This window comes from Helianthus annuus, chromosome 4 (assembly GCF_002127325.2).
Source record: "Helianthus annuus cultivar XRQ/B chromosome 4, HanXRQr2.0-SUNRISE, whole genome shotgun sequence".
NCBI lineage: Eukaryota > Viridiplantae > Streptophyta > Magnoliopsida > Asterales > Asteraceae > Helianthus > Helianthus annuus.
The window spans coordinates 13,732,388-13,749,477 of record NC_035436.2 but is presented as its reverse complement, the minus strand read 5'-3'; the positions used below and the strand labels follow the sequence as shown (position 1 = coordinate 13,749,477).

The 17,090-nt window shown below is 38.5% G+C and overlaps 1 protein-coding gene, 1 long non-coding RNA gene and 1 pseudogene across 2 annotated transcripts; 2 read left to right on the top strand and 1 right to left on the bottom strand.

Moving 5' to 3' along the window:
• LOC110932956 overlaps positions 1-11,565 on the top strand; it is a 29,492-nt pseudogene extending 17,927 nt beyond the window's left edge.
• A 610-nt stretch (positions 11,566-12,175) lies between these two features.
• On the top strand, positions 12,176-12,714 carry LOC110935789 (factor of DNA methylation 1-like). The gene is made up of 2 exons (XM_022178143.1): positions 12,176-12,286; positions 12,507-12,714. The coding sequence occupies exons 1-2, from the start codon at positions 12,179-12,181 to the stop codon at positions 12,687-12,689; spliced, it is 291 nt and encodes a 96-aa protein (XP_022033835.1). The 5' UTR covers positions 12,176-12,178; the 3' UTR covers positions 12,690-12,714.
• A 2,344-nt stretch (positions 12,715-15,058) lies between these two features.
• LOC110935790 lies at positions 15,059-16,510 on the bottom strand. Its single transcript, XR_002589438.1, has 3 exons — positions 16,435-16,510; positions 15,840-15,893; positions 15,059-15,322 (listed from the first exon to the last, which is right to left on the bottom strand). It is a non-coding gene; the product is annotated as an uncharacterized LOC110935790 (long non-coding RNA).
• Between the last annotated feature and the right edge of the window lie 580 nt (positions 16,511-17,090).

The following is a 17,090-nucleotide window of genomic DNA, read 5'->3' as shown; positions in this document are numbered from 1 at the left end:
TGCACCAACAAACTCCCCCTTGGCTGTAGCTTTGTCTTTATCTTCTATAGTTGTAGACTCGTCTCGAACTTCGACGGTCTTTGGTCTTCGAGTTACCAAAACTCTGATGTCCTTTCAAGTCTTCAATGTCGGAGGATCTTCAAAGTCTTCACGTCTTGAAAGCAGAGAGTGTATCAACAAACTACCCGTATCATGTAGGAAGTGTGTTGACAAACTCCCCCTTAACATAAGCTCCCCCTTGAGTTATGCTCGTGAAATACTTTAACTTTATGAAGTGAGATCCTTGTGGTGTTGATGATGGCCAGCGGCAACTCGATCATCTTCATCTTTTGAGCGCCTTCTCGTCGTGTCTTCATTCCGAAGCTTGTCATCGACCATGTTCTCCTTGCCTTTAGAATCTGCACATTCAAGAAATCTAAACGCGTAATGAGAACAACTGCTTGGAATATAATATAAACAAACGACACACGAATGACCATGTCACAATCAAACACCGTCCGACAGTTTGAAAGTTTAATAAATTTTTCAATTTTAGTTTAACTTTCAAAACTTGCAAATTTTTGACCGTTTATGAAGATTTAGTCAATTCGGTTTTCGTTCAGGTTTCAGGCAACGAAGACTCGAGCTCCAACATCGTACGATCGAAAATAAAGTAGAAAGAAAATCTTTTTGGCTTTTATAAAGTTTATATTAAAACACACCTAAAATCTTTTTGGTATTTTTGAAAATAAAAGACAACAATTTAAAATCCTTTGAGTGTTATCAAACGACATCACCGCTAATGTCGTGCTGATATGCACCAAACGACGAAACTGTTTAAAAAGAAAAACAATAAAAGTTAAGCAGTAAATAAATATATATACAAACATTCTTTTTGCGAGTTTCGAGGGTAAGAGAATCATATCAGTGTACGGTCATGCCAAAACACTCTTGTTGTTCAGTTAGTTAACATTAAGATAAGCATCCTATAACAATTATCGGTATTGTTGTCCACTTAAGCTCAACTTATCAGATGTAATCATGGCGAGGGGATACGTTAAGGTATGATTTATACTTACCGACCGGTGTTCATCCACATCACGACACATTCCCGTATCAAGGTATGCACGAGAGTTCATCTTACCGGTGAGTATACCGATTATCATCTGTTTGACCGTATAAATTGTGAGATACTCACTTATTTTGATTTGAAAACAAGCCCTATGTGATGTAATCACTTATTGATGAGGAACTTGATTTTCGTATGCATGAGGGCACAGGTGCAAGTCCGTGAACAGGTCAGTACTTCCGTACAGCAGAGAGACGAACTTGACACCCGGATAAATGTGATATTTTATCACTTATTTGATTTGGACATGTGATTGTTTATCACTTATTGAGGTCGAATGCAGTATGTAATATGTACACGTATGTATAGTATCATGGAAGATCTAGACTTGCGTCCCCGTTATTTTTCGGTAAAAGATGCAACCATGATACCCAGATGATAAGCAGCATAAAGACCGAATATCTCAGAACCTCGGCAATCTATCAAACGAAATTTCGGTACTAAGACCATATGCCAATGAATGGTTCCCACCTGGTCTTCAGTCGATTAAGATTTATATCACCCTGCACACTTTAAAATGATTGTGAGCCTACCGATACATCTTATATAGAGCTGCTTATCGTTTTGCATTTAAGGTTTAAAGAGGTTTGGATAGACCACTGATGTACTATCATTTTCTCTTTTGCTCGCCAGGAAACTCATTTTTGTTTTTCTATTGTTTTTGTGTTTTTGAAATTTTTCGATGTTTTTGGATTTTCAGATTTTTGAATTTACTCCCCCTAAAATCAATAAACTAAGATAAATTTAAAAACACACAAAGATATTTACAAAAATGATTTTCCGATGTTGGTTTACTCTTGCTTGACCTTAATGCCATTTACCAATAATAAGAAGTCAAATCTAGATTTGTCAAAAGCTTTGGTAAATAAGTCGGCACGTTGGTCATCGGTGTGGACCTTAACAACATCGATTAGCCTTTTCTCAAAGCAATCACGTATGAAGTGATATTTGATTTCGATGTGTTTGGTCTTTGAATGCTGCACAGGATTTTTAATGTTATCTAAAGCAGCAGAATTATCAACGTAAATAGGAGTAGTTAGGAATTCAAAACCGTAGTCCCGCAATTGTTGTTGGATCCAAAGAACTTGTGAACAACAACTTGAGGCAGCAATGTATTCAGCTTCGCATGTTGATGTAGCGACACACGTCTGCTTCTTGCACTGCCATGTGACTAGGCGATTTCCTAAAAACTGACATCCAGCCGTTGTGGATTTGCCATCGATTTTACATCCGCCAAAATCAGAATCACTGAATGCGACCAAGTCAAAGTTATTATCCCTAGGATACCACAGACCGGTGTCGGGGTACGCCTTCAAATAACGAAAAATCCTTTTGACAGCTGCAAGATGTGAGGCCTTCGGATTAACTTGATATCTGGCAAGTAGGCACGTTGGGTACATTATATCTGGCCTTGATGCTGTGAGGTACATAAGGGATCCGATCATCGCGCGATAGTATGAAGGGCTAACAGGTTCACCCTTCAAGTCAGGAGTTATTCCGTGATTAGTTGGCAATGGGGTACCAATGGGCGTTGCATCGGACATCTGGAACCGGCTCAAGATGTCTCCAACATATTTAGTCTGATGGATGAATATCCCAGACTCCGTTTGTTGCACTTGTAGGCCCAAAAAGAAATTCATTTCCCCCATAGCACTCATCTCGAACTTATCCTGCATGATGCGCTCGAAATTCCTACACAAAACATCATTAGTAGAACCAAAAATAATATCATCAACATATACCTGTACCAGAAGAAGATCTCCATCTTGTTCTTTGATGAAGAGGGTACAATCGATAAGACCTCTTCGAAAACCGTTCTCCAGCAGATATGTAGATAAGGTTGCATACCAAGCTCGTGGCGCTTGATGAAGACCATAGAGAGCTTTGTTCAGCAACCAAACCCGATCGGGATGGACAGGATCTTCAAAGCCTGGAGGCTGTTCGACATACACCTCTTCTTCAACCACACCATGTAGAAATGCACTTTTGACGTCCATCTGGTAAACCTTGAATCCTTTGAATGAGGCATAAGCCAGAAAGATCCGAATAGCTTCCAGACGTGCAACAGGTGCATAGACTTCGTTGTAGTCGATCCCCTCAATCTGACGAAAACCTTGAACGACTAAACGAGCTTTGTTCCGAATAACCACTCCACGGTCGTCTTTCTTGCATTTGAAGACCCATCGAGTGCCAATCTTCTTGTAATTCTCAGGCTTTTCAACAAGCTTCCAAACACCAAGCTTGTGAAATTGCTGTAATTCTTCCTGCATGGCTTCAACCCAAGCACTATCTTTCAATGCCTCTTTCCACGACTTTGGTTCTTCTTGTGACACGTAACACGCGAAGGACCAGTCATTTTGTTGACCAGATTCTCTTATAGCTGAATACAAACCAGCATTCCGGTTGTTTCTCAGCTGGTTACGCGTCTGCACACCTCGATGGACATCTCCTATTATGTTCTGCTGGGGATGGGTATCGTGAATCCTCATTTCAGGATTATCTGGCACACGAGCATTGATACCCAAATTGGTAAGATTAAGATCAACAACCAACTCCACACCAGGAATGTGGTTAGAGGTGGATGCATTCCCTTCAGCAGTGTCTACATTCTGCGTATGAGGTGTATCACCAGAGGCACCTTGAACAGGAGCAGCTGAAGCTGAAGATCCTTCGGCTGCATCATGATATTCATCATCTTCAGAAGAGTCATTATAATCAGCAGCATCTTCATAAACCTCATTTTGAACCATATTGTTGACAGACGTAGAAGCTTGAGGGTCAACAACAATAGGTCTAACCAATGGCGAGACAGCAGCGTTGTCACTTTCCAACAACATCCGAGCCGCTGCTGATTCTTCGTCAAAGGTTGGCAGTTTGAAGGAGTCAAATAGCCCATCGTAATCGAACATCCACGGATCACCCGGAGCCCTAACAGGACTCGTGTACCTTTGAACCCTAACTTCGCTCCAAAGCTCAATCTTTTTGGTAGCTAGATTCCAAACACGAAAATTCGGAGTAGCATATCCAAGGAAGAAACCTTCGATAGCTCTTGCACCAAACTTTCCATCTGGCTCAATCATAGTACACGGAGCACCAAACGGTTCAAGGTAAGAAAGATCCGGTTTCCTTTTCTGAAGGAGTTCGAAGCAAGTCTTGCCATGTCTCTTTACTGTAAGAACTCTGTTCAACGTGTAGCATGCAGCCGATACAGCCTCTCCCCAGAATTGAATAGGAAGTTCCGACTCTACTAACATTGTTCTTGCAGTTTCAATAATAGTTCGATTCTTCCTCTCAGCGACACCATTTTGTTGTGGAGTATAACGAGAACTGTACTCATGAAGAATGCCTTTAGAAGTACAAAACTCATCCATAACTTGATTCTTGAATTCAGTTCCATTGTCGCTTCGGATCCTTTTTACTTTCAACGTATAGAGATTTTCCAACATTGTAAGAAGATCCTTGAGGATGCCAGGAGTTTCACTTTTGTGTGCCATAAAAGATACCCAAGAAAATCTAGAGTAGTCATCAGTAACTACTAAACAATAAGCATCACCAAACGTCGTCTTGTGCTTCATAGGTCCAAAAAGGTCCATATGAAGACGTTCGAGAGGCATGCTGACAGTGTTGATTTTCTTCAAAGGGTGAGACTTCTTTGTTTGCTTCCCCTTTTGGCACGAGACACAGATATCTTGCAAATGAAAACTTCTTACAGGCACACCATTCACAAGATTATTTTTCACCAAATGGTTCATCTTTCTCAAGTGAATGTGTCCCATTCTTCTGTGCCAAGATATAGACTCCTTTTCTGTGGCTTTTGAGACAAAACAAGTAACTTGTGCAGATGTTGTAATCGCCTGGCTCATGTCGAGAATATAAAGATCATTAACTCTCGGAGCCGATAAGAGAACCCATTCTTGTGGAATTTTGAATCCAGGTTTCAGCACATAGCAGCCAGCGTCATCAAAAATCACTGAGAACCTTTTATCGCAGATTTGTGACACACTTAGAAGATTGTGATCAATTTGCTTCACATAATTGATCTTATCAAAGCACACGATACCATTGGAGATACCTCCTTCTCCAGTGATGTACCCACCTTTATCACCCGCAAAAGCAACATACCCTCCTCGAATATTTCTCACGTCATATAGGAGCCGTAAGTCGCCAGTCATGTGCCTGGATGCTCCACTATCAACAATCCAATGACTATTAATAGTTCCTCCTAGAACATCCTGCACATGTCAATTAAACACATCAGTTGAGAATGGGGACCCAAGCCTTAGTGGTCTTGGGTCGTCCCTTGGCATCACGATACGTAAGCTCTATCTCTTGATGGTTTTCAAGAACAACTGCTCCTCCTGAATTGTCACCCGACTTAGGTAACCATGTTTTTCTGTGCCTACCAGTTTTTGAAGATTCTGGTTTTACAGGTTGTGACACACTTGGTTCCTTTTGCACTGTTTTAACTTCAGATTTTAAAGCTTTTTCAACAGTTTTCATGTTCTTACGTCGTTGTTTAGTTTCTTGTTCTTTTACAGTTCGTTTATCATGTTTAGGCGAAACTGATCGACGTTGAGGGTGAACTGTTTCAGGTGGAGCTTTTTCAACCAATTTCTTCTTTGGAGCATTTGGGCAATTTCTGATAATGTGCCCAATTTCTCCACATTTGAAACAAGTTCTCCTTTCAACAGACTTAGGAGAACTTGATCGACTACCAGATGTTGAGCCTGTAGAACCTGAGGTACTTGCTCTTTCATCACACCCGTTTGTGTGTTGGGTGTAATTGTTATCACTGTTACGTTTCAAAATCTTGACTCGTTGTACAAAATCAGTGTTTGATTTGTTTTCAAAAGTCTCAATTTTATCTGTACCTTTTGATGCTACAAACTTAACATCTTTTCCTTTCTTCATGTAACGAGCTCCTTTTGATTCAAACTTAGCCTTTGGCTTTGGAGCTCGTTGTTGTTGTTTACCCTTAGAAGCAGTCGGTTGTTGAGTGGTTGGAGATTTTTGATTACCAAACTGTTTTCTAATCTCAGCCTTAGGAATTGGATCACATTGTGTTACCACAACTCCCGGAAGTGTTTTTCCCAAAAATTTGTTTGTATTGTCTTCAAAGACTTTATCAATCAAAGATTTATTTACATTTTTAATTGGAAAAACATGATCTGAGTAGATTTTATTATCTCCAACCAAAGTGTACAACACATTACTGCTTTTAACAGTAGACACATCTGCCTTATCAACCTTGACAGGATCAATCACTTGCTTCTTAACAGATGGAATCTCAGGAGTATCAGGATCACAAAGGATGTGATTCTCTCGTGGAATATCTACTCCTTTCATCTTGCTAAGTGATTTATCCTGATCACTTACAGCCACATCTGATTCATCATCCGATGTCTCATAGTCCTCAATAATTGGAGGACTTTGCTTCATGGATGGTGAAGTTTCTTGTTCCTTAGAGGCTGTGTTTGAAGAATTGTCCGGTTTGAACCCAAGGCCAGTAGTAAACTCCTCAACATCAAGAGGCACACTGGGTTCATACTGAGGCATTTCTTCCTCATCAGGCATCTTGGTATAGTTGTTCATCAAGGGGGGCGGACATTTGTTATACCCTATGCCTTTCTGATTTCCCTTTAGTTGTTGAACGTCGATGATGTGATCAAGCACAAATTTGGAGTTAGAATAACTATCCAATTTCTGTTTGATCGCATCATGTTCGCATTGGGCAATGGCTAATTGCTTTTTAGTTTCTTCCACAATGTTAATATATTCATTTATACTCACTTGCTTGTGGTAAACTACTTTGTTAACCTCGGACACATTTTTCTTTAAAGTTTCTATTACAGATTTAAATTCTTTTTCATTCCGGGTTAAAGCCATGTTTGCCTCTTTGCATTTCGACAGTTCAACAACCAAATTCTGGTTATGACTATGAAGCTTTTCTGATTCAAGCTTCATATCTGCACATGATTTACAAATACTAGGAGCAGGTGGTTCAGAAGTTACCTGACTAGTAGAGGCTGAGCCGTTTGCCATAAAGGCAGTTTGAAAAGAAAAAGCTCCATCTTCAGAAAATAGCTTTTCCGTTTCCGTTGATGTAGCAGCAGCCTTCCTAATCAGAATTGATTTCTGACATTTAAGCTCATCAGCTTCATTCAGAAGATCCTGAATATCTTCACCTTCTTCCTCATCAGGCTCTGAGTGATTATCCCCAGAAACAGAGCCTTCTTCATCCGAACTTCCCGAATAACCAGAACTGTCATCGCTTCCAGAAGATTCTTCTTTATGAACATGCTCGATGACCTTAGCATACAAAGCAGTTCCACTTCCCTGATTACCTTCACCAAACTGCACTGACCAGTCACATCCTTCATCAGCTTGAACAGCCAAAGCCCGATTGTGATTGGTAGTTCCAGGCTGTCCCTGATTGTTATTCACTGCCACCATCCTCCGTTCACGGTTTTCTTGTTGGGCATTCACATTTGTCTGGTTTCTGAAAGGGTTGTGATTGCCGTGTTTTGTTGGTCGAGTGCACTCACGTTTAAAGTGCCCTTTCTCGCCACAATTAAAGCACGTGACGGCATTTATATCAAACCCATACTTCGTGTTTTTCTTTCCTTCCAACGAAGTTCTTCCAGTTCGTGCCATGAAATCTTTTGCCCTTCTAACCGCACTAGCAAAAGCCCATTTAATATCCATCAACTCCATTTCTTCCTTGTCGATCTGATCATAATCTTCATTGGTCATGTTGATGTTTCCAAGCTGACCTGCTACCAAACCACAGTATGCACTGACCATGGTGTTGATAATCTCCATATGTTCCTTAGCGACTTCAATGCTAAGGTGTGAAAGATTTGAGTTGTCGACTCGGATTGTGTGATGACTTTGGGGTTGAGGTTGAGGATTGCTTGTATAGTGAGCTTGCTGTTGTTGTTGTTGAGGTTGTGGCTGTGGCTGAGTTGGAACAGGAATATATGACCTCGGATCGAATTGAGGTTGTGGTGGAGCAGCTGTTGACTGAGGAAACGGAAAGGAACTTGAACTTGTATTGGACACAAATGCAGTCTGCAGCTTAGGTTGCTGTTGCTGAGCTGCAGCGGATCTTGCCAAAACATCGAATCCTGGAAGATACATTTCGGTATTCTGAGGAGCTGGAGCACGCCTCGCTTTCCTAATTTCTTCATCATTTTTATGTTCCAGCTTTTGAATGAACTCATAGATGTTGACTTGATCTAGAGTTCCAGTATGTTTCAACAGTTCAATGAAAGAACTCCACTTTGGAGGTAAGGCGTCAGCAAATCTACTCACCATTTCTTGTTGAGTAGCGACAACTCCGTAAGCACACATCTCACTAATCAAATGATAGAAACGTGTGATCATATCATTCAGAGTCTCGTTTTCCAAAAACTGAAAGGATTCAAACTCTTTCTTCAACAAATCATGCCGAGATTTTCGAGCAGCTGCATTGCCTTCTCCTCTAGCAACTAAGGCATCCCACAATGCTTTCGTGGTCTTGCAATATGAGAACTGATGGTAGATGTCTTTGTTGAGTGCTTGAGTAAGTGTGGCAAAGGCCTTTTTCTCCAATTCATAAGCCTTCTTGTCATTTTCAAGCATGTTGGCATAACCCTCTGAAGTTGACGCAGCAGTTTCAAGATTAGTATTGAACGCATTGATGAAACACGTCCAAAGATCAGTGCTTTGCCCTTGAACATATGTGTGAAACCGGTTTTTCCAAGATGGAAAATCGTTCATATGGTTCAACTTAGGTGGACGATTGTTGCTGCCAGTTTCACTCTCACTAATCAGAAGGTTCTGAAGACTTTGACTTTGATTGGATACCAAAGCCCATTGACTTGGACTAATTGATGGCTGTGGAATCATACTCTTTGCCCAATCTGCAGCAGTCACTAACTCTTGATTGGTTCGTGAGTCCAAACTCCAATCCCATGGACTTGTACAGCTCATTTTGATCAGATATTAATTGAGATCCTTCACAAACACAAACTGTTAAGTTTAAACAGACAAGAATTGAAAGATAAAAACCTGTTCGAAAGATCAAGACTAGTTCGAATGATCAATAGTGATCGAAAGATTACTGTTGAGTTTCGAGCAAAGTCTTCGAAAGATTCACAATGAAAGATCCTTATCTTTCGACCAATTATCACGAAAGATTCACAGTTCGAAAGATCTTTATCTTTCGAATACTGATCTCGAAAGATTCACAATGAAAGATCCTTATCTTTCGAGATGAATCCTTATCTTTCGGACTACTATCTTTCGAAAAGATTCCAAACACGAAGGATAATTCTTAGACTTCGAAAGACTACTCGAAGGATGCTAATCTTTCGAGCTGTCTCTGATCGAAAGATGATCTTTCGAAGTCGAAGGATATCTTTCGGAAGATTCTGACACAACTGACACAAGGTTGACGGGTAGGTGGGAAAGGTGATGGGTTGGTGCACAACTTTCGGCAGAAGGTATGTGCAGACCTGACTTTTCACCAACTTTTTGGACTTTCAAAAAGTTTACCCAAAATAGACACAATCTTATCCAAACCAGTCACCGGAATATATGATCGGAAAATGGCCGGAAAAATCAAAGTCTCTTAAAAACAAGTTTTCAAGTTACCCAAACCAACCTTGAACACTCCCGAAGGTTTAGAAACCGTTTTTCAGTTTAAACAAGTAAGAAAACCACCAAAAACGGGTGCTAAACCAAGTGTTCAAACACACCAAAGAACTTGAACAACCCGGTTTTAAACAAGGTAAAGAGCCAAGCTCTGATACCACTTGTAGGTCCCTTTTCGCGGAGGATTACGAACCAACCTAAACCTTGTTATACTAACCCACTAGCGAGTGCGGAATCCAAGCTAGTAGGCAAACCGAGATGAAGCAAGTATAGAAACAAACACACAAGATTTCACCGATTAACACCACTGTATTAATACGTATGAAGGTTCCGGTTACAAGCACAATGTTTACAAACAGTTTGCAAACTCTCAAAGTGTGTGTGTGAGTTTCGGACAGAATGCTCTCAACTCTCAAAGTTTCTGTCTGTGTGCATCTATCTGTCTCACACTACACTGCATGGGTATATATATACCCAGCACAGGTTGTCTATCCCGAAGGATCCGATAGATGGTCCGAAGGATCATCTATCGTGGACAAGTCATTCGAAGGATGAGCAGGGACCTCGAAGGATGATCCTTCGAGGTCTAACAGTCGAACCATATCTATTGACCATCTCGAAGGATCAACAGTATCCTTCGAGTCTATCCTTCGAGCCTATCCTTCGAGACAGACTAACATATTACAGCTTATTGGCCAAGTCAAACTAGGAGGATAGATGACTTGGTCAACTTACAGACTAACTTAGGACATCGTTTACATACAGACCGAATACAGACAAAGTACAGACACAAGTGCACCAACAGGTTGAAATATGTTTTGTTTATCAAGGATTTAGAATCACTTGAGGTTCTTAATGTAAGTTACTTAAATCTAAAGGAGTTCCCGGATATAATTCCGAGCCACTCCAATAGTAATTTGCAACAGCTTTATTTCACTGGCAATAATATAGAAAACCTACCTTCATCAATTGGAAATCTTCATAAGCTTGTTAATCTATCATTCAGTTGGTGTACAAAACTCAAAAGTCTTCCGGGAAGCATTTGTAGCTTACAACACTTAAGAGTTCTTACCCTTGATGGTTGTGGCATAGAGGAATTGCCTGGGGACATTGGCCAGTTGGAGTGTTTAGAAGAGCTAGATTTAACACATTCAAAAATTAAACATCTCCCGGATAGCATTTGTAAGTTGAAACATCTTAAAACTCTCATTCTAGATGGTTGTAAAGTTTCTAAGTTACCTGAGAATTTTGGCCAAATAGAATCATTGAATAGTCTATATCTAAGATCTTGCAAGATAAGAGATGTTCCATCCAGCATCTGTAAGCTAAAGCATCTCAAAGAGCTTGACCTTTCTGAATGTTCTGGACTTGAGAAACTACCGCAGAACCTAGGAGAATTAGAATGTTTGGAAACATTATATCTACCGGATACTCCTATAAGTCATCTTCCCGATAGCATATCTTTGTTGAAAAATCTTGATATTATCGGATACGGAGAAATGATTGCTCCCAAATGGAGAAGAAAGAAATACTGAAGCAACAACAAGGATGAAGGTTTTTGTTGAAATACATAATGTTATAAACTCACTGAATAGCATATATTCTAGTGACAGAGGTATTTGAAATATATTTATGGTTTTGTAGGTGACAAGGTTAAAGATGGAGGATCATTAATGAGACTTTGTGAAAGGCTGGAGTGGGGAACAAGTGGAAGCTGGAGGGGCATATTGAAACTAGTCTTAAATCCATGTTCAAAACATATAACAATCATTCTACTGTTGATATTTGTAGTGTTTAGGAATTATCTGTGATGATTTGAAACAAATTGTTTGGTTGAGAATCATTATAGTTGATTTATTTGGTTGTTTGAATTGATACTTGATGGTGATGTCGGGGTTGATTCAAATAAGGAAAAGGCAAGATGGGTCTGATTTGATGTTTGTGTTCGTTTTGATATCCTCTGTTCTACCAAGTGATCATCACATAAAGAATCTATGGTATTGGTTCTTAACCAAAGGATGATTTGCAACCGGTTTTGGAAATGATTTGACAAGGAACAGGCTTTGAAGAAAATGCATGACTTAGAGAGACAGCAAGATGCCAAACAGCAACTAGAGACTGAAATTGAGGAACTAAAAGGGAAACTGGTGGTGATGAAACATTGGGACAATGAAGATGATACTGCGCTTCAAAGGCAGATTAAAAAAGATGAATGATGAGCTAGAAGAAAAGATGAAGGATCTGGAGGTTATGAATCGAACTCTTGCGGTTAAGGAATCGCACATTAACCATGAGTTGGAAGAAGCCCGTTTAGAGTTGATTAGAGGTCGTGAGCACCTTTTCACTCGTATTAATAATTTGATGCAAATACCAGTTTGGATTCATGATAAATAATCTGTGTGATATTTTCTTCAGTTTCAGGTGTCGACTGATATGATTCTTGATGACACAATCAATACGAGTGACATGCATAACAAGGTTCTACGTATGGAGCAGAGAAAAGCTCGTGCACGCCTCTTATGGATAGCTGTAGAGCAAAAGGTAACAAGGGTTTATATGTCTCTCTCTTGATCCGTCAAATGGTTATAAGGGTTTTGATTCAACCTAACCTTGTTTCAACAAGCACATTAAGTTAACCCGTTTGATGAGAATCGGTTTACATTCATCATTCAACCCGCACCGCTTTGCTATCTCTAGTCTTGATACTTTTTGATTTACAATAATGATTTGCTAATAATGTTGACTGGTTCTTGAATCACAGAGAAAGCTAGATGCCAAACTGAAACTAGAGATGGAAATTGATGGGTTAAAAGAGAAACTGCAGGTCGTGAAACTTTCGGGAGATGAAGATGATACCGCACTTCAAGGCCAGATAAAAAATATGAATGATGAGCTGGAAGCAAAGATGAAGGAAATGGAAGTCATAAATCAAACTCGTGCTTAGCGTTTATTAAGGTATTGCTTTTTAATGTCCGACAAATTTCCAAGGTTTTGTGTTTTTTTACCATGCCAATTAGAGGAAGCAAGTTCGATCTATTTACTTATGAATGCGTGGGTTGATTTGGGTTTAACTGGAAAAGCTTAACAAAATGGGTAATGGGTCAAACGAGTCTATAGTGTTAAGGGATACAACCACCTACATTTGTTATTCAAAGATTTAGCTTACTGTTGTGATCTTTTTATTTTTTTTCCAAATCATCATTAACATGTTTAATTATAAACTAAAATACTATAAAAATTGCAAAACCCTTGTGTTTGTGGGTCAACACAAACTAGCTTTGCTAGTATAAAAAGATATACATTTTAACCTTTTACCGAACACCGTCCCCATCCATTTTGCCACCTTTAATACAGATCACGCATTATCATTTCATCAGAATAGCTTTAAAAAATAAATCTATATAGTACGTTATAACTTATAAGTGTATGACAACTTTCGCCTTGCTTAACTCGTTCTACAGTACATGTTAATTATCTAATAAATACAATCTGAATCTACAGTACATGTTACTTTCGCCTTGCTTAACTCGTATTCTTATAAGTGGGTTGATTATGTGATCTCTACAATTTTATACAGATAACTGAGCTGCCGGTTATACACGTTGGCAATCATGAAGTAGTACATTCTCCTTTACCTTCTGAACTTGTTTTTGGACCTGTGAAGTAGACAGACTATCATGGTCACTTGTCTAATGTACCCCTTTTGGGCATTAAGGTTTGCTAGAAGTTGATGTTTTGTAAGTAATATCATCAACATATTAGGAATATAAAATTCCGTAAGCAGCTTGTTGCGCTAATCTCACTTATGTTTGTTTCTTGAAATGCTGCATTAATCTCACTTAGTTATATGAAAACTAAAGTTGGAATCCCGTTATTGACTTTATGAGTCAAGTCAATCATGACACTTAAATACACATATGGATAATGCCACTTAAATCCTGTAAGTGAAAATTCAATCCTCAGGACATTTTCATTATGCATGCGTTTGTTAATCATGGATACCACTAAAATGGGGGAGGAATGTTGGTAATTTTAGTGTTATCAACGGATTTTAGGGTATTGGATTAACTTGTCGATCGAGATAATAACATCGGTGATTATTCGAGTTAGGTGACGCGGGAGTGCGGGCTCGTTTAACACGAATGTTATTTGGGCCTTGTTATTTTAATTATTAATTTGTTAATTAATAATTGTGTTGGGCTTAATTATTTCAAAATTAAAGTCATTATATTGAATTTATCAAAAGTCATGGACATTAACTAATAATGGTCAGCCCACTAAATGTTGTCTTTTGGGCCAATATGGCTGTGAAAAGGAGGCTGCCGAAGTATTTTCTAAGACTTCAATTCTTCATTCGATCGTACATATAGTGGGATACGCACAAAAAGAAACAGACACGGTTACAGTTTTGTTCTCTTGATATCACAGTTTCATCAAATCCAAATCAAATAAGAGTGGTTCTGTATAATCCGATAAATCATTGCGTGTAACCCGCAAATATGTTTATCTGATAGTTCTCATACGATTCAGAGATTAATCCAGGTTTCATCATAATTTTTGCAATTTCAATTCGGGTTCCAGGTTAGTTATTTCTTTGAATTCACTGTTCTAGACCAATTATACAACAAAGATAAACCTATTTTAGGGTTCAATTTGGTTGTTGAACTTACTGTTACGTGGGTTTTGTTTCGGGTTCGTAACCCGAATTTTGAAATTGTGGGTTCTTAGAATTAACTGTCGAAAATATATTGTGACTTGGTTATAATTGTTTGTTTAAATCAAAAGGTATTTTTTTTTTGACAGGAAACTTTCATTCACAACCAGCCAAACCCGAAAACCGGGCCAGCCGAAAAAACGACGAAACAAAAACGATACATAATTACAAATTTACACCAATCTAACCATTCTACCGATTGAAATCGCGATCTATTTCTAAACCACAGGAAACCCAAAGATCTCACCTCGCTAAAAACACCTTCCACACTCGGCTTGACATCCGAAAAAACCGCTTTATTCCAAGCCAACCAAATACACCAACAAGTAGTAATCACGATACCTTGTATAACCAATCTCTCTAACGGCCCCATCCTGCTGAACGTATGCAACTCCAGGAGATCAAAGATCGAGAATGCAAATATCGGCGGTATATGACACTATCTACTGATTTTATGCCAAAGCATCTCCGCAAATGTAAGACCCGAATTTGCATTAAATAGAAAATGCCATCCAAAAGACGCTAGAAACATAAACTTTTAAAATGTACAAATCTTTCTTTCTTTAAATGGTAAAAACGTTATATCATTAATGCTTGAGTTCAACAAAATTTGGGCATGACCCGTCCATAAGACGAGCATATCCCTGTTTTAACCATTAACAAACAAACAAGTCTACAACCCGTTCAACTAGACACGACTAAAAACCATACATCAAGTGTTAGAAAGTGTAACCACTAACAATGTTATACAAAAACGAGCATTTGACCCAAAACATTAATACGTAATAGCGGAAGCGCTTGATAACCATAAAGTGTGCATTTGCTCGCTCCAAATTGCCAAGTCGCCTAAATTGAGGATTTACCTACATTCAACATAATAATTAGGTTAGTATTTCGCCACTAACAATCCTAGATAATAAACCCATTCGCTTCATTCTCGGATTATCATCATTCAATTACTTTACTAACCGTTAAACGGTTCATTACATGCTTACCTCAAATAGAGGCTAAGCATACTTTACTTAACATACCCGTTAGGAACGGATACTAGCATCATTACATCGATTTCATTCGATTTGTTCATAATGAACGATCATAGTCATTACATTCTTACTTCATACCTCGATCCGAGAAAAACGGATCGAGTAGACTTTGGTCAATTACATACATAACTTTCCTTACCCGGGTTAACTAAAAGAACCGGATATGATGCATTATCTTTTATCACTTCTTCATTACTTACAGTCCGTTATGACGGATCTTACTTTTACTTTTGAAAAATCCTAGAATCCAATCTCACAATTTTAACATACAACACAATTCGATTGAGATTATTATGCATATAACATCATAATAGAAATAGGGTGTACACTAACATACCTCTCTCTTGAACCTTTTGTTGCGAACCGGAACTAGCTTCTTCTTCTTTCAATCCTACACATAATTCATTCTTATTTAGATTATATCACTTGCACCCGTAACACATACATTCAAGTACCATTCCTATTTTATATCACAATGGACAATATATCAATTTCTCACACAAAACCATTTGTTCATATCCCATTCAAAGCTACTTAGATTGTCATTGAGGCATTTCATCAAACACCTAGTGTGCGTACGACATATGAAACATTATGTACATGTACCCTATGCATAATTTCACTAGATATCATCATAATCCATATAATCAACCATTCTTGCACAAATCATTCATCCTACACATAATAATCTATCAATATTCTAGCACACATACATTTATTCATAGAAATTATTCCACTTATTCAACTTACAAAATCATCATCCTACTAGAACAAGTGGGTTTTCCCCCAAACCTTTAATAAAATCAAATTCAAGCATGATACACCTTCTATTTGGTGATTCTAACTCATATATAAGCTCAATTTCATACTATTTCATAGATTGGTAAAAACCCACTTCATCGACTAGCATTAAAACACATAATTCGACTCACCTTATGTTCAATATGCTTAGATTAGCGAAGAACTAGTTTCATGCATTCGATTTTTGATCAACAACACCTTCAATTTTGAATTCCTTGTGCTAGGTTGAAGGAGAAGGGTTTCTCCTTCCCCTGCCTTTCTCGCGACCCACACCCACAACACAAACACTAGGTTTTTAATTTCTAAAGTGTTTAATATTAAATTTTTACACATTCAGCCCCTTACAATTTTCTTTGTTGTCAAATTTTGCTTATTGTTCATTCTTTTAATTACTTACACCTTACTTAGATAACTTAACCAATTTAATTAAACTTTTAGACACAAATAACCTATTAAGCATATTTGGGGTGTTACAAGTCTACCCCCCTTAAAAGAGGTTTCGTCCCCGAAACCTTTCCCATTCCAACTAAACCACTTCTACTCTTACTTTTTCATCTACTCATTCATAATGCTTAATACAACATAGATGTATTCAGGATCTTGGCAAGAGTTTCATTCATGCTTAAACGTATTTGTACGCATTGTCCCCCCGTTCTTAAATCAAGCAAATTACCTTCATAATCACATAGAAGTCAGAATCTGATTCAGAGTTCTTATTAGTGTCATTTTCACTTTATAACGCTAGTTCCTATCATACATCATCACTAGCGGTTCGTTCATTGAAATT